The 25,426-nt window shown below is 34.5% G+C and overlaps 2 protein-coding genes across 4 annotated transcripts; one reads left to right on the top strand and one right to left on the bottom strand.

Annotated features, from left to right (window-relative positions):
- Positions 1-13,464: 13,464 nt before the first annotated feature.
- LOC143562589 (putative protein phosphatase 2C 33) lies at positions 13,465-18,726 on the top strand. 3 transcript variants are annotated; one of them, XM_077050349.1, is made up of 6 exons: positions 13,465-13,631; positions 14,232-14,580; positions 15,154-15,525; positions 15,616-15,733; positions 17,002-17,225; positions 18,275-18,726. In XM_077050349.1, the coding sequence occupies exons 2-6, from the start codon at positions 14,341-14,343 to the stop codon at positions 18,653-18,655; spliced, it is 1,335 nt and encodes a 444-aa protein (XP_076906464.1). In that variant the 5' UTR covers positions 13,465-13,631; positions 14,232-14,340; the 3' UTR covers positions 18,656-18,726. The 3 variants fall into 3 exon arrangements, with proteins under 3 accessions (XP_076906464.1, XP_076906465.1, XP_076906466.1); XM_077050350.1 differs by having other exon boundaries at positions 14,217-14,580; XM_077050351.1 differs by lacking the exon at positions 13,465-13,631 and adding an exon at positions 13,640-13,766.
- A 320-nt stretch (positions 18,727-19,046) lies between these two features.
- On the bottom strand, positions 19,047-24,537 carry LOC143562587 (auxin efflux carrier component 1-like). The gene is made up of 6 exons (XM_077050348.1): positions 23,325-24,537; positions 23,023-23,227; positions 22,841-22,926; positions 20,859-21,016; positions 19,807-19,883; positions 19,047-19,394 (listed from the first exon to the last, which is right to left on the bottom strand). Exons 1-6 carry the CDS (start codon positions 24,496-24,498, stop codon positions 19,322-19,324), a joined length of 1,773 nt encoding a protein of 590 aa, XP_076906463.1. The 5' UTR covers positions 24,499-24,537; the 3' UTR covers positions 19,047-19,321.
- Between the last annotated feature and the right edge of the window lie 889 nt (positions 24,538-25,426).

Below are 25,426 nucleotides of genomic sequence, written 5' to 3'. Positions count from 1 at the left end.
TAAATGAAAACGAATAAATAAAATATATTAATGAACTTGAACTTTAGTTGAAACTTGAACAAGTCGAGTTCCAAATCGAGTTGACACCCGGTGCAGCACCCATAGCACGAGCCCCATATCGGCTCGCACCGGCGGAGCTTCAGGAACTGTCCACTCAGTTGCAAGATTTGTTGGATAAGGGTTTTATCCGACCTAGCTCATCGCCATGGGGAGCCCCTGTCTTGTTTGTCCGAAAGAAGGACGGGACTTTCCGAATGTGTATCGACTACCGGGAGTTGAACAAGGTAACGGTCAAGAACCGTTATCTTTTACCCCGAATTGATGATCTGTTTGACCAGCTTCAAGGATCGAGTTACTACTCGAAGATCGATCTGCGATCTGGTTACCACCAACTGAGAGTGCGCGAAGAAGATATCTCTAAGACGGCTTTTAGAACACGGTATGGTCACTACGAGTTTTCAGTTATGCCTTTTGGCCTAACCAACGCACCAGCCGTATTTATGGATCTCATGAATCGAGTATGCAAGGCGTACCTCGACAAGTTTGTGATTGTTTTCATCGATGATATTCTTGTCTACTCCAAGAACGAAGCTGACCATGAAGAGCACTTAAGGGTAATTCTGGAATTGCTGAAGAAGGAACAACTGTATGCTAAACTCTCGAAATATGAATTTTGGCTTCGCGAGGTTCACTTTTTAGGACATGTGATCAACTAGAATGGTATCCATGTCGATCCCGGTAAGGTAGAGGCCATCAAAAACTGGGAAGCACCTGAGACTCCGACTGAGGTGCGACAATTCCTAGGACTGGCCGGCTACTACCGACGTTTCATCGAGGGATTTTCAAAGATTGCTCAACCCCTCACCGCTTTGACTCACAAAGGCACTAAGTACAATTGGGGTGACGCGCAAGAATCAATTTTTCAACTGTTGAAAACCAAACTCTGTAGCGCCCCTATTCTAGCCCTCCCCGAGGGAACGGAAAATTTTGAGGTACACTGTGACGCATCTATACAAGGTCTCGGTTGTGTGCTGATGCAACTCGAGAAGGTTATAGCTTATGCCTCTCGACAACTACGGGTTCACGAGAAGAACTACACGACCCATGATTTGGAACTTGGAGCTGTGGTGTTCGCCCTTAAGATATGGAGGCATTACTTGTACGGTACCAAGTTTACCATTTACACCGACCACAAGAGTCTCCAACATATCTACGATCAGAAGGAGCTGAACATGCGACAGCGTCGTTGGGTCGAGCTGCTTGAAGATTACGATTGCGCCATCAAGTACCACCCTGGCAAGGCCAATGTAGTGGCCGACGCCCTCAGTAGAAAAGAGACAGATAAACCCAGACGAGTGCGAGCATTGCAACTCACGATTCATGCAAACTTACCCGACCAGATTCGCGAGGCGCAACTTGAAGCTTTGAAAGATGATAATCTTCCATCGGAACTCATGCGGGGCATGAACAAGCAACTTGAAATCAGATCGGACGGGGTCCGATATTTTGAGAACCGGATTTGGGTTCCACGGTTAGGAGAGTTGAGAACTCTGATGATGGACGAAGCACACAAGTCCCGATATTCTATCCACCCTGGATCAGATAAAATGTATCATGATTTAAAGGCACTTTACTGGTGGCCGAACATGAAAGCTGACATTGCCACCTACGTGAGCAAATGCTTGACTTGTGCCAGAGTCAAAATAGAATACCAGAAACCATCTGGCTTACTGCAACAACCGGAACTCCCAATGTGGAAATGGGAACACATCTCAATGGATTTTAATACGGGTTTACCTAAGACACCGACGGGATGCGATACCATCTGGGTGATCGTTGACCGGTTGACTAAGTCTGCACACTTCTTAGCGATTAAGGAATCGGACAAAATGGGAAGATTGACTCGTGTTTACATGAAAGAAGTGGTGTCTAGGCACGGAGTGCCTGTCTCAATCATTTCTGATCGAGATTCTCGTTTCACTTCGCACTTTTGGAAGTCGTTGCAAAGCGCACTAGGCACCCGTCTTGATATGAGCACAGCATAGCATCCTCAGACGGATGGGCAAAGTGAACGAACTATTCAGACCCTGGAGGATATGTTGCGTGCATGCGTGTTGGATTTCGGAAAAAGTTGGGAACCTCACTTACCTTTGGTAGAGTTTTCGTATAATAACAGCTACCACGCAAGTATTAAAGCAGCGCCGTTTGAAGCGCTGTACGGACGAAAGTGTCGATCACCACTCTGCTGGGCAGAGGTGGGTGACAGCCAAATCACTGGTCCGGAACTGGTACTCGAAACTTCGGAAAAGATTGTTCAAATCCGAAATCGCATGGCAGCAGCACGAGATCGCCAAAAGAGTTACGCCGACAAGCGCCGAAAACCTCTCGAATTTCAAGTGAACGATCAAGTGTTACTCAAAGTCTCACCTTGGAAAGGTGTGGTTCGCTTTGGTAAGCGAAATAAACTCAACCCACAGTATGTTGGTCCTTACCGGATAACTGAGCGTATTGGTCCGGTGGCGTACCGACTGGACCTACCAACGGAACTAAGCGGCGTACACAATGTTTTTCACGTATCCAATTTGAAGAAATGCCTATCTGATGAAACCCAAGTAGTCCCTTTGGATGAACTACAAGTTGATGAACAGTTACGCTTCATTGAGGAACTAGTCGAGGTTTTGGATTGGGAAACCAAAACGCTCAAGCACAGCAAAATTCCAATCGTTAAAGTTCGTTGGAACTCGAGACGTGGACCGGAGTTCACGTGGGAACGCGAGGATCAAATGATGAAAAAGTATCCTCACCTTTTTGAAGGGCTAACCAAACGCAGAAAACCGCGAAACTCGGCAAACCGTCAGACATCACCGGAGGTATGAATTAAATTTCGGGACGAAATTTCTTTCTACTAGGGGATGATATGATAAACTGAAATTTTTTCTTACTTTTTTCAGACTCTCATCACGACTTGACTCAAATTTTCGGGACGAAAATTCTTTAACATGGGAATGATGTGACAATCGTCAATTTTAGGTTAACTCCGTTAACTCAACTCCGTCAATTCAAACTTAAGATCATTGAATCTATAACGCACACTTCATTACATTTAAACTAGGGTTTAAATGACGCTTAACACTTACTACATGTGTAGTCTTTCGGGAGTTGCACCGAAACGCAAACGAGTTAACGCAAACGATTGATGAATAAACGAAAAATGTCAAAACAGTAATTATGTGATATTATGTGTTAGACTTATGTGTTATGTGATAACATGGTTATAAACGTTAACTCAAGATGTAAACAAGTTAGTTAGGCTAGAAAAGTAATACTTAGAAGTGGAGGGACTTGAATGTAACATGTTATGTTTATAAATACATCATTAACTAAACCCTAACTATTCTTTTCTTTCCCCCACACCTTCCGATCGGTCTCTCTCTTCCTTGTGAACCCTTGGCTGCCGTCGACTTTCACACACATATACACCATCAAATCAAGTGTTTGATTGAAGAATTAGGTGCTAGGAAGGTATAATTGATTATCCTATACATCCTTACTACTTGATTTTGATGTTTGTTGGGTTAATTACAAACCCTAGCAGCCGATTTTGTGTGTGTGTATAACTAATATGATTGTTGTTGATTGAATGATGATTTGATAACTAGAATTTATATTGTTACACGTTAATCGTTGTGTCTTTGATTTGAGTTCAAACAAAAACCCTAATCATGTATGTAATGTGTAATTGATGTGCATGAATGGTGTTTATGGAGTCTAGGGTGTTATATGAATGCATGATAGTTCATAGATAGTTAATATGTTGAGTTTGGATGCAAACAGTTTCTGGACAGAATGTGTATTTGATGTTTAAGTGACTGTAACGAAGTGTAAATGTGAAAATTGGTTGAGATTATTGATACTACAGTAAACTAGGTTGAGTCTAGTTTCTAAAGAATATAAACTTGTAATTTTTTGACAAGTAGAAGTTAACTTTTATGATTTTACAAAAACGTTGTGCAAAGCTGAGCTTTTAGACCTGCTGTTAGGTTGTTTTGTAAATGTTATATCTCATGAACTACGAGACCAATTGGGTTGGTTCCACTCCTGGAAGTTGAATTATTGAGTTAGGAACCTAACCCAAGTGGTCTTGTATTTATTGGATTTTTCTTTTAACGGGAATTTCAAATAACATTCTGTTGCGCATGAATTTGACTGTTATGAGCTTGCTGTAATGATTTGATGATTGTGAGAAAAATATGTGGAATAAAAATATAATAAAATATGTTCTGGAAACCTAAGACATATATGTTTCTGTGATGATTTTTGGTAAATTAATTGAGATGCTATGATCGGTGGAATAGTATAATCTTTTAAGTAGAATTTCTGTCTCGGTGAAACTAGCTGCTGAGTTTTGTGAAAACGCATGAAACATGATACTTGCTATATAATTGTTATGTTTTGACCAAATTACCCTTGAGGGGAATAATTGCTAATTGATTGTCATAATTTGACCAAAATGCCCTTACGGGGAGTAATTGCTAGTGATGTGCTTTATGAATACATGACACGTATATGATTGCTTACACATGTAATGTATCACAAATACATTTGTTAAAGTCACACACGATTCACAAACGAAACACGAAACATGTTATGTGCATAGGTAATATGTGCCGGGTCTAGAGACTCGATAATATTCCGACACTTAGAAAAATCTCTTTGTTGTTTTAGAACGCTAGAGAGAGTTTTTCTGTGACGCGCATCTTGGTGATTTAATTTGGGAATTTCTTCGCAAACAGTGAGTTTCACTTTCCCATTTTAAACTTTTTAAACGCTTTTCACTTGGGGGAGATAACATACTCCGAACGCATTTGAGATTTTGTTAATATAGATTATATATCACTTGTAAAGACTAAGTGGCAAACGCGTAAACTAAAAGTCCTTCATAACATCGAACCGATTAATATTTGAATAATAGCGAGTCACTGTTGAGTAGTACTACTGGGTTTGACAAACCCCACCCAACGCTAAACTCGACTGGATGTCGAGCGGGTGTAATCTTGGCTAAACACATACCATGGTCTGGATGACCTGGTGGCAAGGCAAATTGATAAACAGTCAGCTTCGGTGTCGAACACTTAGTGATACTTGCTTTATAGGCTAGCTACCTATAGATATATAATTGACATAACACTATCTGTAACGCAAAACGCTGTAACGCAAAACGCTTAACGCAACACGCTGAACGCAAACGCTAAACATGTACTTTTATTTAAACTTGTGAACTCACCAACCTTGTGTTGACACTTTTAGTATGTTATTCTCAGGTAGCCGAGGCGGGCGCGCGGTTTAGGAACATGCATTGCTTGAAAACGCTTTTGTTATGCAAACTTATTTTTAATGGTTATCATTGGTTTTAAGTCGTCAAGCGTGACGCAACTTTTGGTTAAAGGTTTTTACGCTTCCGCATTTAATTTCTCGTAAACGTTTTCATGGTTTTGAAACTTTGTTCTATGGTTTGATTATAACTGATGATTCCGATCCTGTTAGTTCACACCCTCTGACGGTAAAACTCCGTTAGTGGATTTTGAGGGTGTGACAAAGAGACATATTTATTTTGAAATCTTTAACTATTTAATGTGTAAATAAATTTGTTGAACTTTACCAATATTGGTAAAACAGAACTAGCGGTTGAAAATTTCGGGATTGACTTTTTAATAAGTAGGAAAATGGGATACTTAAAGGGAACATTTAAAATCTTAAAGTATAATCAAGGTGAAAATAACTATTTTGGTTTTAAATAAGTAAAGACGATCGAATAATAAATAAAAAACAATCCAGGGTAGACAATTACGAGACAAGGATTGAAGTCAAGTGTCCTCAGCGTGAAGGAATAAGTAATTCATTAAGATCCATGGTTTAAAGTCGCGCCACTAAATTAGTATAAGATCTGATGAGTGAAATTTTAATAATGAGAACTCTGATAGAAGAAAATGTGAAATCCAATAAGTGAAATGAGGATCCAAAGAGTGAAAATGAGAAACCCAAAAGTGAGTACATGGGGTAGGGGTAAACAACGTTACAATTAACAATAATGTCGTACAATGAATTTCATACGTGAACAAACTTGAGGTTATAAGTATTTGAGAATATGATTACATGAAATGTAACAACATGAGAAATGAGGTGAGTTTCTTTGGGATGACGCATACGTGTATCAATAAAAAAAAATAGTATTTGATTAACAACCAAAACAATCAATGAAATGTGATCAAACATGAATACGGCCACTATTGTGAAACCATTTATATAATCGTCATTATAATAACGGTTTCTAATAGCGCCAAAACTTAAAGACGGCCACACATAGGCCGTTAATAGATTAGATAAAATGATATAGAATAATGTATAGAATCGTGTTTACATAAATGCTCCAATATAAACAACATAGTCATGAAAATATCATTCAAAAGATAAACGAGATTTTTAGCGAAGTTAAAGTTTTGAAAGTATTACACAAATTGTTATTGAATAGCTTGGATTCGGTCAAAATCAAAACACCAAAATGAAATCTCATGTGCATAAAGTTACCATTGAAACATCTCATCAATGGGAAAGAAAATCGCAATAACAGTGAGACTCGAATAAATGACGAAATATGTAAATCGCGTTTTATATGCTCATTGAAAATATAAGAATAACATCGAAAATGAAATCTCAAGTAAGTCGTTTTATTGTTTCCAAGAAAAATGAATATAATAATATCAATATATCGTGGTATTGCGTAGCTAGAGAAACGTTTTGGTCATTATCAAGTGTAAATCTTGTAAGTCCAATTTGTTAAAGGAATTTGTATACCATAGGCGGTTGTGATAAAAAGTTATTTATAAAATAATGCTTGCGATAATAAGAAGTAATAGTTTGCGTAAATCGTTATTAAGCAAGAATTTATGTTACAATGTAAAATATTTATAAGCGCGTCCCAAAAGATTTGCAAAGCCAAGGTCATTGAGTTTATGCAAAATGATGAAAGTTAAAATTTGTTACTAAATAAAATCTGCATTCAACATTCAAAATGAAACCTCGTATTTATAAAGTCTTTATGAGATTTATCACCTTAGGTGAAAATATTTAAAGTCTTGAAATCATACATATAATCGTTTAATAACATTTGAATACAAATCCTCATAATTGAATTTTGTTGTCATGACAATATTTATTTCCTACAAAGATGATTATAAAATATGAGCAAAATACGTAAATCGTTAACCTTGAAAGAGTTTATAATTTTAAAAGTGATTATTTGAACATATGAGGTTGTTATAAATACGCTAGTTGTATATATATATATATATATATATATATATATATTTAGAGAAAAACGAAACTTGCATGTGTAGGGAGTGGTTTTAGGCTTCGTACGGTGAATGGGTTGGAAATTTAGTAGTAAGTGAGAGTGTTTAGGTTGGCTTGATCAGTTGAGTTTTCTTGAGTTGAATCGATGGGGTTTTTTGAGTTTAGGTCTTTTGAGTGGGTTAGGCTTGGATGATTTGTGTGAGTAGTGATTGGGCTAGTAGGTGAGGTTTTGCTTATTTGAGCTCAAGTTAAGTTGATGGGTTGGATAATTTGGTCTTGGCTAATTTAGATTGAGATTTGGTTTATACATGTATTTAGTAAGGAGTGTTTGGGTTGCTATTTTGATATCAAACTTTATGGTTGGATGTGAACAGTGTGGCGATATGGTTTGTTAAATTAACATAGCATGGGTTGAAGGATTTAAGTCATAGTTGGGTAAACTTTGGCTTGTATATGTTCGAAACATTCGTGAGTGTGTTTGTCGGTGTCTTTGAAGTATTTGGATAGTGAGTTTGATAGGTTTTATGGCGTGAAAGTGTCGGTATTTAGGGCTTTTTGCTGAGTTGATTTTTTTTTTTGTATATCTTGGACTTGCATGGGGTTTGGGTAGGTGGGGATAAAACGTTGATTTGTTAGGTTTCGTTCATATTGAGAAAAGATTTGAGTGCTCGGGAAACTTTTGAAATGGAAGGGTGGTTTGATTTAAGGTGGTAGTTCAAGACGGAAGGCGGTTGTTTGGGAACTTGTGGTTGCGTTTAGAGAGGTTTTTTTTTTACTCATAATAAGTATTAAATTGAAAATATCATAATTTATAAATAATGTTTGAAGCATCCATGAAAATTTTGATAATAAAAATTACAAGTTAATGTGTATATATATACATATATATTATATAAATAGAATTTTTGAGATCCGAGCGTGTGAATCACACAAATTTTTATTTTTTTTATAAAGATTAAAATAAATTTATTTTTTTTTTTGCTTATGAGGAAATTTAAAATACGTAAGTTGAATGTTAAAATTTGTTATGATGTCTCAATATTAAATGATGAATGTCATTTTTAAGAATACAAAGTTGCTTAATGATTTATTTTTTATTTATTATTTTTTTTTCTCTTTTTTTTTACCAAGTTCGTTACTTAATATCGCGTGACGAAAGTATCATGGTAAGTTAAAATAACCGGCATTGTAAATCGAGATATCACGAGCAAACGATTCTTGTCTTTAAAGTAAAATTTCGATGAAGTTTTTGCATGAGAGTTTCAAGAAGATTACAAGCTATAAGTTTGTGACTTTCTAAAATCATGGCAAAACTATCATAAGAATTTTAAAACGCGGACAATCGTAAGATGTAATTTTTTTTTTTTGCGAAAATTTATAATGAACCTAAGGTTGCATGATGAAAGTTGTCATGAAAATAAATTTGGGTAGCGTTTTTTTTACCACGTGTATTATATAATGTAGTATAATTAAAAATGTCGTGAGAAGTTTAAATAATTAAAATTTTGAAGTGATCGTCCAAAATAAACGGAATAGTTATGAAAATAAAATTTTATAAATTTTTTGTACAAGGACTTTAAAGTCAATTTAAAGTATATACAATACGAAAATTACTTGGAAAGTTGAGGTGCAATTTATCATAAAAACATTATTAATATGATTATATATATATATATTTAACTTATATCGAAGAGATCATAATGAACGAAATTTGTAAGAAAAATCACCGTGAAATCAAAATGAGAAATGGTATAAAACTTTACCATATAAAATTGAGATATAAAAGAATTATTAACAATAAGAAAAATATAACATTTATAAATAAAGACTTGTGATAAAGATTTATAACAAAATGAAGGAAAAATGGTTTAAATTCTTGAAATGTAATAATAATATTTTAAGATTTTAAGGCGGAAAAATCGTGCATGAACCACCATGACTTGATATTCCAACACTAAAAACCTTTATAACAAAAAATACCATATTGGGGTCTAAACATGTGCACGTACCATCTCGTCTTTTTCATGTCTTCGACTCAAATAACAATTGTAACAAAAATAATAAATTAGAATACAACGTCATGTCAAAACACTAGTCCACGAAATCACCGTAGTTCTATTGTTTTAACACCGAAAGTTAGGATGGCGGGCGGAACGCTCGCATTCGATTACTTAAAGTGGTCATCTCATATGAGACAATCTTTACGGAGATTTGAAACAACGGGATCCAAGTTAAACTCGAGATCCATAACACACAATAAAAACTAATGTTTTTGCGTATTAAGGCAATAATACCTTGGAGTACTATAAAGTGTGTTTATGTGTATAAATAAAATTAAACAAAAGTAAGGTAAGGATACCTTAGTAGTTTCGAGTATTTGTGTATATATACAATTTAATGAAATAAATAAGTATATAAATAAACAAGTGTATTGAACAATCAAGTAGGGTAAACACGTATAGGCAAACACGTATAAGGACCCTAAAGTAAAGACTATACTAGGCCGTTACGTCTAACCACCTATCTTATAGTCTTGTGGCTCTGATACCAATCTGTCACACCCCGACCAAAGGCGGCGGAACATGCCGGGGTGCAACGTGATTGGACAAATACACAAGACACTATTTAAAGTGACAATATTTAATCAACTCATTTATTTCATAAATCAATAAACAAACACATCTCGTTCATATAAACAAATTTAGAAACAAGTAGTAATCAAATTGTTCGTTTTACTAATACCCTAATAGTCTTGGTAACGTTTTTCATCAAGTCCTCGAGTCAACAAAAGTCAAACCTGTAACATGCATAAAATAATATTTTGTCAACACGTATGTTGGTGAGAAATTTCATAGTTTGAGTATATATAATATGAGCGAAATCCACAAACGTATATGAGACTATAAATAAAAAACATCAATCGTGGCATATAAAACATATGTAAATGAGGATCCTTTCTACTCGGTAACAACCGACATACTCGGATAATGAGGCCCTATTCTACTAGCACAAGGCTAAGTAGTTAGGGGAGCGTATGATCATACTTAATGAGGCTCAACAACAACATAAAAATAAACACTCGCGCACGTAAAGCATATGAGGCATATAACACACAAAAGAGCAAGTATTCCAAGTATCATATACCTTAAAGTTTGTGGTTTGAAAAAAGTGTATAATAAATCATTCTTGTTTTGAATAAGTATGCATGTTACCCCCAAAACATAAAAGGGAAAACGGGGATGAAATGTACTCACCTCGATTGACGAATCGAGAAATAATAAATGATCGAATGTAGAAAGCTTGCGAAGGAAACGAACGAATCCAACTTGAAAGCTAAATGAAAACGAATAAATACAATATATTAATGAACTTGAACTTTAGTTGAAACTTCATTTGAAATATTGAACGAGAAGTTTCGGTTGTTAATCGGGTTACCGGTTAGTTTGTTAATGATTAGGGACTCGAACATAATTGATAATTAGAATAAAAATAATATCATATGATTGAGCTTTTAAATGGCTAAACCAATATTGAATAGAAACAAGACGGGTTTAAATCCGGAGTTCGGTTTTATAAAAATGAATTGATAATAAGGTTTATAATAATATTATTAATGGTAAAGATAGAAATGAAAATAATGATTTTAGAATATGTTATATATATAGATATATAAGATAATGATGATAATAATAATAACAATAATTATTATTAATATTACTAATATAGTATAATAATTATAAGAATAATTATTATTAATGATACTAATAATAATAGTTAAAAATAAAAGTCTTGGTATTAATTTGAAGTGTTGTTAATAAAAATAGTAATAATAGTAAATAATATTGATAATAAATAATGATACCATACTCGATGTCGGTTCGAGTTCTAAACAAGTCCACAAAATAAATATAATAATATTATTGCTAATAATAAATGATAAGAAATATAATTTTTAATAAATAATAATAATATGCTCCTTTAATAATATTAATAACAACTTTAATATTTATAATAATAATGATAATAATAATAGTTTTGTTAAAAGATAATAGTAATAATAATAATAATAATCACAATAATAATGATAATAATAATAATCTTGTTAATAATAATAATGATAATACTAATAATTATCTTAATAATAATTAAAATAATAATAATCTCGTTAATAATAATAATAATAATAATAATAATAATAATCTAGTTAATAATAATAATGATAATAATAATAATAATTAGTTATGAGGTTTATAATAATAATCCCAACAAAATACTCTCCAAAGTCGGTTTAGGGGGAAAACGAACTCGCGACTCGATTACTAGTTAAGAGTTAAACACAAAAATGATTGAAGCTATAAATCTCCTTACCATGATGTTTGGCCGAGAACAAATGTCGGAGCCAAGCAACGGTCGTTGGAGAATGTTCCCACCAGAGAGAGAGATAGGCGGTGGGAGAGAGTGAGGTAGAGAGAGAGAGACCGAGATAAAGAGAGGGAGAGACGGGGGCAGAGAGAGAGACCAGAGAGAATGAGAGAGGGAGACGGAGAGCAGAGAGGGCTGCGGACGGAGCGACCACAGCGGCCGGAGTGCCTTCGCAGCTTCTCGCCGGAATCCGGGTTTGTCGGAAAAACACAAACAAGGGGGAAAGTGGCTGGTTTTGGATGGTTGCGGTGGAGGTGGTGAGGTCGCCGGAACGACGAGGGGAATAAGAGGGAGTGGGTGGCTGAGTTGGAGTCGCCGGAGTCTCGCCGGTCGCCGAAAACGACGCCAGAAAAATGGGAGAAAAGAAGGGGCGGCTGGTGGTTTAATGTTTAGGTTTAGGTTTTTTTTGCTTTTATATATGCATAATATATTTTCAAAAGTGGCCTCTCATGTTTCAATAAATGTTTAATATGAGTTTAAAGGTTTCCAAGGTTATAACGAGTTTACGAAAATTAGTTTCAACCCTCTATATTTCTCAACGACACTATAATATGACAAAACATCGATTTATTGGTGATCGAAATATATAATATAATATTGTATAATAAATAAATAAAGTTCTAAAAATGTTGAGTCGGGTTCACGTACTAAAAGTTTACAAAACGAAAACAACTTGAGACTCGAATTTGACGGATGTCACAATATGCGCCCCTACTTATACTCATCCCCACAATGAATATATTTTTGAGTGTTTCTATTGGTCTAACTACCATCATGATTATAACTTGGTTAACACTTATCTTTTAGAATTTGGATAGATTAGTTAATTAATATCGTACGTGTAAGTGACGTGGCGTCACATTTATTTTAAGTAACCACAGAACACATGATCTAAGCATTTATGTGGGTGACATTTGCTGGATTCTAGTCACTTGCTCATCCTTATCTACTTCTACTACTGTTACAATAATAATAATAATAATAATAATAATAATAATAAGTGCAATTAAAAGCTAATAAGATTTAATGATGACAATAATATTAGTTACACGAACACCTTATGCTGAGGGGTGTGGGGGGCTTTAATGGGAGCTTTAGTGGGGGCTTCAACCAATAATATTATGACGTGTGGCAGAGAGAGAAACTGGATAAGGGGGTTGTTGGAGCCCCCGTTGGAGCCCTGGCCCCCGGTGTGGAGGGGCTCCAGCGAAATTTTTTTTTTTATTTTTTTATAAATATATTCAAACAACGACATTTTTTTGTGTTAGTTTTGAGAGGATTTTAGGAGGAAAGGTGTATAATTGTGAAATGAAGTATATTTTATAAAGGTATATATTTATAGTTTAAGAAAATATTTTTTTTTAATTTAATATGAGCTCAACGGCTCTTTTCCGTAAACCTATATAGAAAATATATTTTTTTTTTGTTTTTTTCGGCTCCCAACGGTCCAAAATACCTCAAAAGGTGTGCTCCTCTCTCTCTTCTCCCGCTAACCAGCTCACGCCTGCATTGTTTTTCGCGTTAGCGCCCCGTTAGCGCCCCCGTTAACGCCCCGGTGATGTGGTGTTAGCGCCTGGGGGCGCGAGTTGAGGGGCTCTAGCGCCCCCGTTGAAGCCCCACACCCCTCAGCCTTATTGTAACCATATATTTAAAATATTATAAAAAGGGGTCGGGTCCATCATTCATTAATACTCACAAATGTTTGGATCTGGTGATGTGAGTGATTGATCACCAACACTACAACAGCCAACACTTATGAATTTTCAACTTCATTTCATAATAATAATAATATTTCAATAATTTGGAATCTTTTAAAGCTTGTTGGATATTTTTTGCAACTTGGGATCTGCTTCATTCAGGTACATACATTTATTTCTTTATTTCTTTATTTCTGCTATATTATTTATCTATCTGTATTATTCCATTAATTGCAATTGGGTAATTTGTAACAATTATTGGTTTCAAGCAATTTGTGGCTTAATTGCTGCATCTGGGTATGTTCAAAACTGATTTCCAATTATGGTTTGAGTTTTTTATTTGTTGATTTCTATGTTCAAAACTGAAGTGAGATTCTTGATTTACTTCATCACAATTGTGTTGTGTTTAGGGGTTTTGTGTTCTTGATTCCAGTTTTTCTACAGAGGTGCAAACGAGCCCGACCTCAGCTACTTTAACTTACAAGAGCTTGAGCTCGGCTCGTTTATTATTTTTTAATTAATCCATATATATTCATGCATATTTACAATTTTAATTTTACACATGACATGGTAAATACTATGTGAAGAGTTCTGCTAAAAACAAGATTTTGCCTAACAAGTATAAAAAATAAAATTATTGCATTGCATATAAAAAACTATAACTTGAAGAAACATGTTTTAAAATCATAAACTGCACAAAAGTTGGTAACTTTCATATTTCTAAGACTGCTGCTTGTTCATTTCAAGAACCAAGAAATCAAGAATTTTGTGTTTGCAAACGGAATCTACAACGGATCCATCAGTTGAGAACCGAGTGTTGGTTTCGGTTGGTGGTCTGGAGTGCATATTAAGCATTGTCCAGGCCCTGAGGATGGGGTCCTGCTTCTCTACAGAAAGCAGGAACCCTGTCCCGACATCTCCAACACCGACTCCCAGGGGTAAAAATGGAAAAAAATCAAGAAAAAGGCCACCTTGGCTTGATAGGCGCAAGGAAGAACAACTTCACAGAATTGCAAGCCGGATCTTCTTGAACGGGTCTAGTGAAGTTGCTTCACTTTTTACTCAACAAGGCAAGAAAGGAACCAATCAGGATGCCATGATTGTTTGGGAGGTTTGTTCTTCTGATCTTGGATTGTTTAGTCTTTAAATTGTTTGATCGAATTGATGGATTTAAGAGTGGTGTGCATGGGACGGTTTTGGGCTCAAATCGAATTTTAAGACAACTCTGTTTCGGTTTTTTCGTTGTTTACAATGGGTTTGGTTTGGTTTTTTTGTTTTTTCCGTTTTGGCTTTAAATTTTTGAGCCGCAAATAATGGCTCAAAATAATGAATTTGGGCATATGAGACTTTGGGCCTGATGTTTTTAATTAATGATAATTGCTTGCTACACACTTGGGCACCATTTCTTATTTTTTTTATCATTACTTAACATTCAGAAATAAAGTTTATAATTCATAGATTCAATAACAAAAACCGATTCGGTTTTTGGAATAACATAAGACAAAACCATCAGTTTTGGGTTGGTTTGGTTATGCCAGTTAATGTATGTTTTGAAAGTTCAGTTTGTTTGCAGGCCTAAGTACACTCATAAAAGAGGAGAGGGGGGGGGGGGGGGGTAATGTATGTTTTGAAAGTGTTTACCAACCATGTAATTCATATTTATTCTAACGCTGTAACTTTTCAGAATTTTGGGTCAAGAACCGACACAGTGTTCTGTGGTGTGTTTGACGGTCACGGTCCGTTCGGTCACATGGTTGCTAAAAGGGTAAGAGATTCGCTACCATTAAAGCTAAGTGAACACTGGGAAGTTAATCTTAAAAACACCAACGATGTGCTTCGTGAAATTATTGGAACCTTAAACTCTGAAGAAACATCCTTTAATTCACCTGTTGAGACCTCAATGACTTTTGAAGAAACCGATAAGAAGCCGGAAATCTTCCAAACGTTGAAGGACTCGTTTTTGAAGGCATGTAATGTGATGGATAGAGAGTTAAGTATGTATGAAAATCTTAATTGTTTTTGTAGCGGGACGACTGCTGTAACATTGATTAAGCAGGTAAGATGGTTGAAATTTGAAAAGATGTTAAGTTAGATTTTTGTTTTTTTTTTTAATGTAATTAAACAAGTCTTTTTTGTTTGACTTTAGGGTCAACATCTTATAATTGGAAACATTGGGGACTCAAGGGCTGTGTTGTGTACACGTGGTAAAGATGATTCGCGTGTACCTGTTCAGTTGACAGTGGATCTTAAACCAAGCCTTCCAGGTTCTTTATACTTATTTATTTATTTATTTGTTTTATTTTAGACGGACTTTTGAGCATTATGGATTTCATAGGTGATATTGTGGTAAAATGGACCGTTTAGATTGGGGTGTCAATTTGTGACATGACATGAATCTAACATGAATTTTCTGGGTTTCGGTTTTGGCAAAATGGGTTTGTGTCAGTTGTAGGTCGAACCCACAAACACATTTAGCTAAATGAGTTGTGTTAGTGTCAGCCTGGCGGGTTTGTGGATTGACTTGTTTAATCCGATTAGTTTTGTACTTATTTCTTTTAAAAATGGTTTATGTCATAACTCATAAGTTAAATTGGTTGAGCATTTTATGACAAACTCTAAAAATTAAAGGAGAAATGTGCATCAAGTTTGGTAGTTCTAATGTAATTGTTTTTTGTACATCAATATTTTTATTGTAAACTTGTAATCTCAGAGTACTATAAAGCAAAAGGTGTAAAATAATATTTTGAGTTAAACAAGTTGTGCTTGTGTCAGCCTACACAAACTCATGTTGTTCGGGTTTGGGTTCATATGTCTAACATGATTTTCGAGGTCCGTGTCTTGTATGGATTTGTGTCAGGTGAGTTCGACCAGTTTAACTTGATTAATTTGATAGTTATTTGTTTGGGTGTAATGTGTCGTAAGCTAAATCGAGTATGTTATGACATGTTAAAAATTAAAGGAGATATGAGCATCAAATTTTGTAGTTTAAATGTAATTATTTTATGTGCATTTGTATTCTTGTTCTAAACTAGTATTTTAGAGCATTAAAATGCAACAAAAAAGAATTGGGCTAACCAGGTCGTGTTTGGTCAACCTGCAAAAACTCATGTCATGATTAGGTACATGCGTGTGGTAAGATTTTCAAGCTCAGGTTGGGTTCGGCCCAGGGACATGACCCATTTAACACCCGTAAAGTTAGGCTGGCCTCTTAAACGGTGATAAGGTGTATTCTTTTAGTATGGGTTGAAAAAGGCTGCGATCATGAAACGTTTGTTTTTTAAAACTATTAATAATAAGTAATTAATTTTCTTATACAAAACGATATAGAGGTTAGTATTCATTAAAATCCAAACTTTCAGTACCTTTTGAGTTTTGACCCGTTTGACATGTTTATTTCGCTAATTTCTTTTTTACCCATTTCACCTGTTAGACATAAAAACTTAGTAATAATAATATAGAACCCGGTTCCTTCAAAGTATAAGTTGGTTTGTTATTTTTACTGATTTGTTGTTTTATACTTTTACATGTGCAGAGGAAGCTGAGCGGATCCGTAAATGTAAAGGGCGCGTGTTTGCATTACGGGATGAGCCAGAAGTGGCTAGAGTTTGGCTACCGAACCATGACTCTCCTGGGCTGGCCATGGCTCGTGCTTTTGGGGATTTTTGTCTCAAGGATTTTGGTCTCATTTCTGTCCCTCAAGTTTCATATCGATGCCTTACGGAACAAGACGAGTTTGTTGTCCTTGCAACTGATGGGGTATGAAAATTTAAATTCTTTATGATTATAGGTGGCAAAATGTCTTTTTCTCCGAATATTAAACTTTTTTTTATAAATGATTGATAGTTAATAATATGATTACACGATTTTTATAAATTTAAAGATATATAGTTTAAGGTAATAGTTATCATTTTACATGTTTGACCGGTAGGGATCAAGCATGATTCTAACGAGCTGAGCTAAGTCTGAGCTTGTGCTCAGCTCGTTTAGGTTAACAAAGCTTGTGCTCATTTCGAGCTCTGTATTCAAAGCTTTAGCATGGGTTGTGAGAAATATTTCAATCCCAGGATCGGCTTGAGCTCAAGCCTGGCTCGTTTCAAGCTCTATATCCAAAGCTCAGTTATTAATGATTTATATGTGTGTACGTATATAATTATTATATATATTTATAATAATGTATGTAACATAATATACATTATTAGTTATATCTATCCTAATTATGTAATTATATAAGATATATTTATTTAATGAGCTTGGTTAATAAACATCCCGAGGCAAACTTCACTTATCGAGCTCGCGCCGGCTCACGGGCCAAATATATAAATTTAATATATATAGTAGATTTATTTTATATTTATTATTATCTATAAAATTATGATAAAAATAACTAAATATACATATATTATTTATATATAGATTTTCAATTATTAATATATATATATAAACTATTGAAAATACATATATAAATTAATTAGTAAATATTATATAATAAACACCCAGCTCTAGCTTGTAAAAGAAACTCATGGGCCGAGCTTGAGCTTTAGAAATAAAACTCGAAAGGAGTCGAGCTCGAGTTCTCGTCTGTTAAACGAGCCAAGCTCAAACTTAGGCAAGCCCAGGCTCAGCTCGACTCATTTACCCCCTTAGCCCAAGCTTGGGCTTGACTTGTTTAAACTCGACTCAATTCAAGCTTTTAATGAGCCAATCTTGAGCAGCTCACAAGCGATTTAGCTCGTCCACACCCCTAAATCATCCCATTCATAAATCATAAGAACGAATGTATATTTTTCCTTTTAATGCATTGACAGGTTTGGGACGTGCTTTCAAACGAAGAAGTGATTGAAATTGTAGCTTCCACCGAACCACATTCTCGTGCAGCTCAAGCAGTAGTGGAATCAGCCGTTCGTGCCTGGAAGCACAAGTTCCCGACTTCTAAAGTTGATGATTGTGCCGTCGTGTGCCTGTTTCTTGGCTTAGATTCATCAACCACCAAAACGAACCAGGGTACAGACGTGCATGAAGACGAGTCATCATCCACCTTGAATACAGAAACAGAAAAAGACTGGTCTGCCCTTGAAGGCGTTTCACGGTTGAACACATTATTAACGCTCCCGAGTTTTGTTCCTGGTGAAGACGGCGACGATGATGATGATGACAACAGCGAACCAGGAGGGAAAATAAAGGTTTGAAGTTTTAATGATGATTGAAAATGTTGTATTATTGTTGTCAGTTGTCATTCTGTTTTTGTTTTCATATATGTTATTATTTTTTGGTTTATGTTTTCGGTTTCTTCAAGCTAGAAGAACCCGAACCCGGCTGTTTTAGAGGGTCGGGAATATCGTCTTTCTTTATTTTTTTGATTAAATTTATACAATGATTTTATAAAGGTTTATTCGATTTTAATAATAATCCCAACTAAAGGCTGTTGGCCAACAATAATCAAATTTATTGTTTCCCTAAGGGAGTATTGACTCGTTTATAATAATTTTTATACTTCTAAAGTTCAAACTTGTAAACTTGTTTTTGTTTGACTCATTTGACTCGCTTTTTAAAGTTGTTGCAACTTATAAACTCTTTTTCATGGTGCTAATTAGCCACCTTTTGAATAGGGTCACAATTGACATGAAAATAATGTAAATCAACATAAATACATAAACTAAATTAACGAAAGCGAGTTTAACATTTTGTCGTGTGACATTAACTCGACAAAACAATGTGGAACGAATTTCATTTAAGCAACCACCATCCTTTTCTATTTCTAGCAACTAAGAACCTTGGGACTACATAACCAACTTCTTTCGAGCATGCGCGTGTTGTATTTTTCCACCATATTATGATAATAATGACAACCTTGTCTAATATTTCAATCCCAACAAAACGTAGTACAAAAGCGTGATGGGTAAAGCTATCAGCATTCCAAATATAACCCTACAACAATCATATGAAAATAATTAGGCTTGATACGGCTCATTTACGATAGCATTTGTATCAAATCAAAAATAAAAACAAACACATCTTAACCGTGTATTTATATATTTAAAAAACATCTCAACTTTAATAAATTTAGACCCTTTTTTTTGTAAAGTTTAGGGACATAATTTGTGAGGAAGAAAGTCATTTTTGTGCAACTCTAAATTATTAAAATATTTAATTGTTTTTCATTTAGCTAAAAATAAAATCAAATCAACCTTGATATTTAATAAGTTATAAAAGCTAAATAAATAAATAAATAAAAACAAAATCCAGATATTGATGTAAAAAGTGAGAAAATGAATATATTTTGGGGCAAAAAGGAAAAGAATAAAAGTAAAGTGAAAGTAAAAGAAAAGCAGAAGGTTACCCAGTGCTGAGGATTTCAGGGTGGACATTGTACTCCTTAGCAAAGACAAAGGGGACAATACCCTGTGGCAAGGCTGCCTGCATGTTTGTTTTTATTTTACAACTTTATCACAACACAACAAAGTAAAGGGACTATATGTGTACAAAAATCAAACTTATTAATAGAAGAAGAAACTATTGTAAATGGTAATTACATCCACTACGATTGATTAAGTACCGCTAAAACACTACTCTTTTAGGTAACCTTTAAACTCGTCATACTTTGATAAAGTAATATTCCGTGTGTATAAAAATGTTAATATGAACTAATGTTTTAAAAATTAAAATCGTTCAATAACAACGAGAATCCATGATAGTGTTTAACACCATCAAAAGAGCCTACACGAATCATGTTAACTAATGTTTATCGTTCATTTCGCTTAGACATGTGATGTTCGAGGACATCAACATATTAAAACAAACTTAAAAAACTTCTTTTTTGAATTAAGTATTATCTAACATATCAATCTTTTAATAAAGTTAAAAAAACATCATATCATCCTACTTTACTTTTACATTAACACGTGGTTTTGGAGTTTAAAGTGTCTTTCCTCTTTTAAATATTACATTTAGATAAATATTAGTTCATTTTATATATTATGTAAGTTATAGTTTAATATTTAAGAATTAAGTTTAGAATTCTTGTAAGATATTAAAAAGATACATATATGAAATTCATGATTTTATCTTATACATAGATTTGGATAACAAAAACAAAATATATTATTTATAGAATAATTAATTAGGATTTAAGTAGACATTTATGCTTTAATGTTGCATTAAAAAACCAATAAAAAGGAGAAAGAGTGGCAGACAAAATGGTAGTGTCGGATTAAATGTGTAATTAAATAAAATGATGCACGCTTTGTTTTGCTTTGATCAAGGCATGGATATGCCCCCACGTGACTCTCACATGACCCTCATTATCATTCCTCATTTTAATAAAATAATTGTTATATTCTATAAAATGGTATTAAAGTATCATATTTTAAAGAAGGGAGAAGAAAAGATGACCTGGACAATGGCAATGCGTAAGAGGACGCCACGTAAGCCAACAGGGTAAGAGACGATTGCCATGACAATGGGACCCACAAGGAATCTCACACCCATTGCCAAACTTGCCCTTCGATTACCACATGCTATGATCTTTGGTTGTAATGCCATAAACAAACCTGTTTGTTTATAAAAGAAAAGGAGAAATAACATGTTTTTTTTTTATTAGTAAAAATTAAATGAAGACTAAAACTATAAGTTTCAAACTTAAAAAATTAAAGGGATGACTAAAAATTAAATGATGTAGATTTAGCATAAAAGGTCTTGTGTTAAACGAGTCGAAAGCAACTCATTTAACACGACTAGTGAACTCAAGGACAACGTTTACTAAATTTGTCGTTTTCTTAAGATTAAAATGAACAAGAAGATGAAACATTTAGGTCCGTTAATTATTCGAAACCGTTTAGCCTAAGCACTTAAACTAAAGAATGAGAAATGCTAATGGTGCTCATGTACGTTAAAGACATTTACATAATAAAAATGGCCAGGAATAAATCTTTTTTAAATTAAAAAATAAGGAAGTAATAATTATAATAGTAATAAAGAAAATGTATTGATGTGATATTACGAAAATAGCCTTAGGGGTCAGAAAATGTAGATTCCCATTGACAGCCATGATCAGTCAAGTTAAGTCTTTTACTTTTGATTTGGCCCCCGACAATCTATAAAACCTTTACATCATCATCCCCACCACATCACTACTCTTTGCAAAGTAATCATATATACTCATACTCATTATCACCGCCGTGCCTAACTAATTCCAATATCTCTCTTTTTTTTATTATATATTTTAGAAAAATAGTTTCAAAAATATTATAAAATAGTTTTCAACACTTAATAATAATATTCAACCTTCTTCTGTTTACTTATGTTTTTCTTACCAACTATAAGTTTATTATTAACAAGCTGAATCATAAGTTTGAGCTTGGCTTGTAAAAAATCAACCCTCGTTACTCGATGAACTGAAACTAACATTTATTGATACATTTCAATATTTAGGTGGCTTTTAGTGACCTCATGAGCCATATTATACAGACTATTTTAAATAGAATTTGGTCATAACCAATATACATTAAAGTTTTAGCTCAACTTAGCGAGCTTACACTTGATCGAGCATGACTTGTTTCTAAACTGAACCAGCTTGACTCGATTTGTTTTTAAATGAGCTTCAAACCACCAACTTCTTAAATCTTAAATATAAAAGTAAAAGGCCCTGGTATTCACTTAATATTTAATAATATGATAGTCTAAAATAAATATGTAATATATTTATTTAGTTTTCGTAAAGCAAAGGGAAGGTACAAAAATTCAAAAGGAATCAGACAACATAAGACTCCCATGTCGGTTTCCTTGTTAATTCAAATGGGCATGCATCACCAACATGAATACATTTTTTCAAATCATTCACGCGTGAGGAGAAAGAATAAAAGAGACCAAATTATGACCAAACTATTAAAGTATGTGTCACATTCAAAAAATACCTTTTCTAAATAATTAAATTCATAAATGAATCAAAATATATATATGAAAATCTATATCTATATACATTGATATTTATGTATTACTTAACAAGCATATCAAACATTGATTACACATAAAAGTTGCATATTAAAACATAAACCTGTTTTAACAAATAAAATTCATAAATATCCAAGAATTATACTATTTTTTTTTTAAATTTGAATGGTCCAAGAAATACAAAGGTTCTTTTTTTAGAAAGATTCTTTTTTCAAAATCACATATATACCTTTTTTTTATTAGTATTATTATTTATATATTTTATTAAAAAAATTACTTAAGTTTATACTACATAATAATAAATTAGTTATATGTCACATCAAAATAAGTCGAAATAAATAATGATAAGTTTATAAGATGTTGCATGTAAGTGGAACAAGACATGATATATAAATGAAGAGAATGTTAGTTTATTTAGTACTAACCAAGACTGAACATAGCCATGCCAAGCCCTGCATCAGACAGTATTGAAATGGACTTTGCTATGATTGCAGGCATTTCTACATTCCATCTGTCAATTTTTATTTAAACAAATATATATATTTATTACAATACATAACAACAAGATTAAAACAACATATACATGTATTTAGTAACTAGCTTGTACCTGAAACATACTAGAGACCATATGATACCAATCAAGCTTGAATAAGTATTCGGGTTTCGAATCAGTTTCCTCCACACCATGATCAATATTAGCCTAGTCATCACGCTCGTTGGCGGCATTGCCTTGCTGACAACCAGGCCTTCACCCGTCCCTTCCATGTTTATGTTGTTATTTCCGTAACTCTCCAAGTACTCTTCTCCGTTACCTAAGATAAAGAAGTAACACGCTATTAATTAACTTAAGGAAAAAGAGAATATTATGTCAAATATTTTAATAAAATAAAAGGAGAAATAAAAAAGAACCTTTTACGGGTGATATGGGAACTTTTATATCTTTTGTATTTTGATAGTCAAGTGCTCCGTATTCGCGGGCCGCAAATACGTCAGAAACCGGGGAAGCACTCGAGCTCCAAACAAACATGTGTAGATCATTTGAACCGTCCTCTGGTTTATGACCGTTGACTTTTTTGGTCAACGGTTCATTTGGTTTCCCCGTTGACGGATAAAACATCCCAGGGTTCGGTGCTGGGTAATTCCCACCCAGCACCCCGTGATGAAACCGGGACTTATTAGCCCCACTCCCTCCGTCTTCCCCTTCATAGTTGGAAGACCGAGGAGTTGGGCCTCTGGACACCGGAGGCCCATACACGTCAGCCGCCCCAAAGTTTGAGTTCCTCCCACCAGCACCAGCCGCCATAGAATAAAAATCAGTATGATTAAAACTTGACCCTCTGGGGGTCGGGTTCCTAGACGACTGCAGAGAGTAAATCTCTGCATTCGTCAGATTGGAGGGGCGAGGCGTCGTGGAGGAAAACCCCTGCGAGCGCCTCGAAAAGACATCGGATCTCGACGCGTTCGATTTCCGGACGGTGACATGTAACTTCCCATCCTCTTTAATCTCGGCTTCAGTTTCCAACACTTGTCGTCCATCCAAGGACATAATATCCGAATCGACATGAATGGAGGCGATCGCCCCACAGGGGAACTGCTCCGAAATCAGCAACCGGGCCCCACGAAACTCGAACAAGAACAGCATCAATGTATACCAAATGATGCATTGCAAAACCACAATTTGCACCATCAAACTACCCGACTCGCCACCATACATTCCTTTAAGCAAAGGAATGCCCATAACAAGGGTGTTTGGTAAGGTCGATAACGAAAAGAACGTTATCGACCATTCCAAGCTAACCAACTTGGTTAGATTGCTCACCGCGGCCAGCGCCCCCAGAACCACGAGTTTCTGGAGGGTATCGGCCGCGATGAACCTCAGGTTCATCTTGTAAGGGTTATTAGTGGAAATGAAGTGGAAGGAAAGCAGCGGCACAGCAAACAGAGCCACAAAGCGGTTGATACCGGAGCATTGGTCGGGTGTGAAGATTTTCCACCATTTGACAGAGCCATAGGCTAAGATCATGGCTACGTAAAGTGGGACAACTGCGGTCATGACATGGTAGAAGTCTGAGAGAGTGATCATACTGATGATAAATTAAGATTTGAAGAAGGTTTAATTTGAGAGGTGAAGTTGATGTTGAAGAATGAATATTTGTAGGATTTGTGAAAGAAAGTGTCAAGTGTTTGTAGTAGTAGAAGTAATATTATTATTATTATTATTATTATTATTATTATTATTATTATTATTATTATTATTATTGCAGTGTGTACTGAAAAGGGGTGGGGTATATAGTTTAGTAATATCTTTTACTTTGTTTTTTTCTTGTTTTGTGTTTTTATGTGTTTTGTTAACTTGGTCGTTGGGTGGGTGCTTTGGAAGTATAAAAGTGTAGATGGAAGTATTCTTGTTTTAATTATTTGATTGGTTAAATTCAAAATGTTTTTGTATGAGTATTTATTTATATGTTTTTTACTTATGATGTATACCGGACGATAGCTTAAGGGTAATAATATTTAAGATTCTTACAAGTATTTGCGTGTTTTTTTATTTAAAGTTAAGGTTTAGTAAGCCATAACATTCACCAATACTTGCCCAAGTTTTTAAGCAACTTTTTTTATTTTCCAACAATACAGGCTTCTCGTAATAAGATCTTACTTGGTATTTACATATAATTATTTAACATATTATCTTTTTTAACGGCAATAACTTGGTATTTACATATAGATATTTAATAGTATTAGTTCTCGGTTTAGTAAGTATGTATCTGATAATGATTTAAATCCAAATACTCAGAATACAGGTAATAATAATAAAAAGTGTTTGTATATAGAAGTTGAGTTAACCTATCAGTTTAAAGGATACGAAAGTATATATACTCTCAAATGCTTTGAATCCCTTATAGCTTTGAATCCCTTATGAAGAAACACTAATTGACCCCGGGTAGATTACGGATAATCTGGGGGTTAAATAGATGTTTCCCACGAGGGGTTAGGTCCGGCAAAGATGGTTC

Source organism: Bidens hawaiensis, unplaced genomic scaffold (genome assembly GCF_021521415.1).
Source record: "Bidens hawaiensis isolate Kalapana, Puna unplaced genomic scaffold, B.hawaiensis_p1.1 tig00021037_1, whole genome shotgun sequence".
Taxonomy (NCBI): Eukaryota; Viridiplantae; Streptophyta; class Magnoliopsida; order Asterales; family Asteraceae; genus Bidens; species Bidens hawaiensis.
Note: the sequence above shows the minus strand (reverse complement) of the source record. Positions and strands in the feature narration are given on the sequence as shown.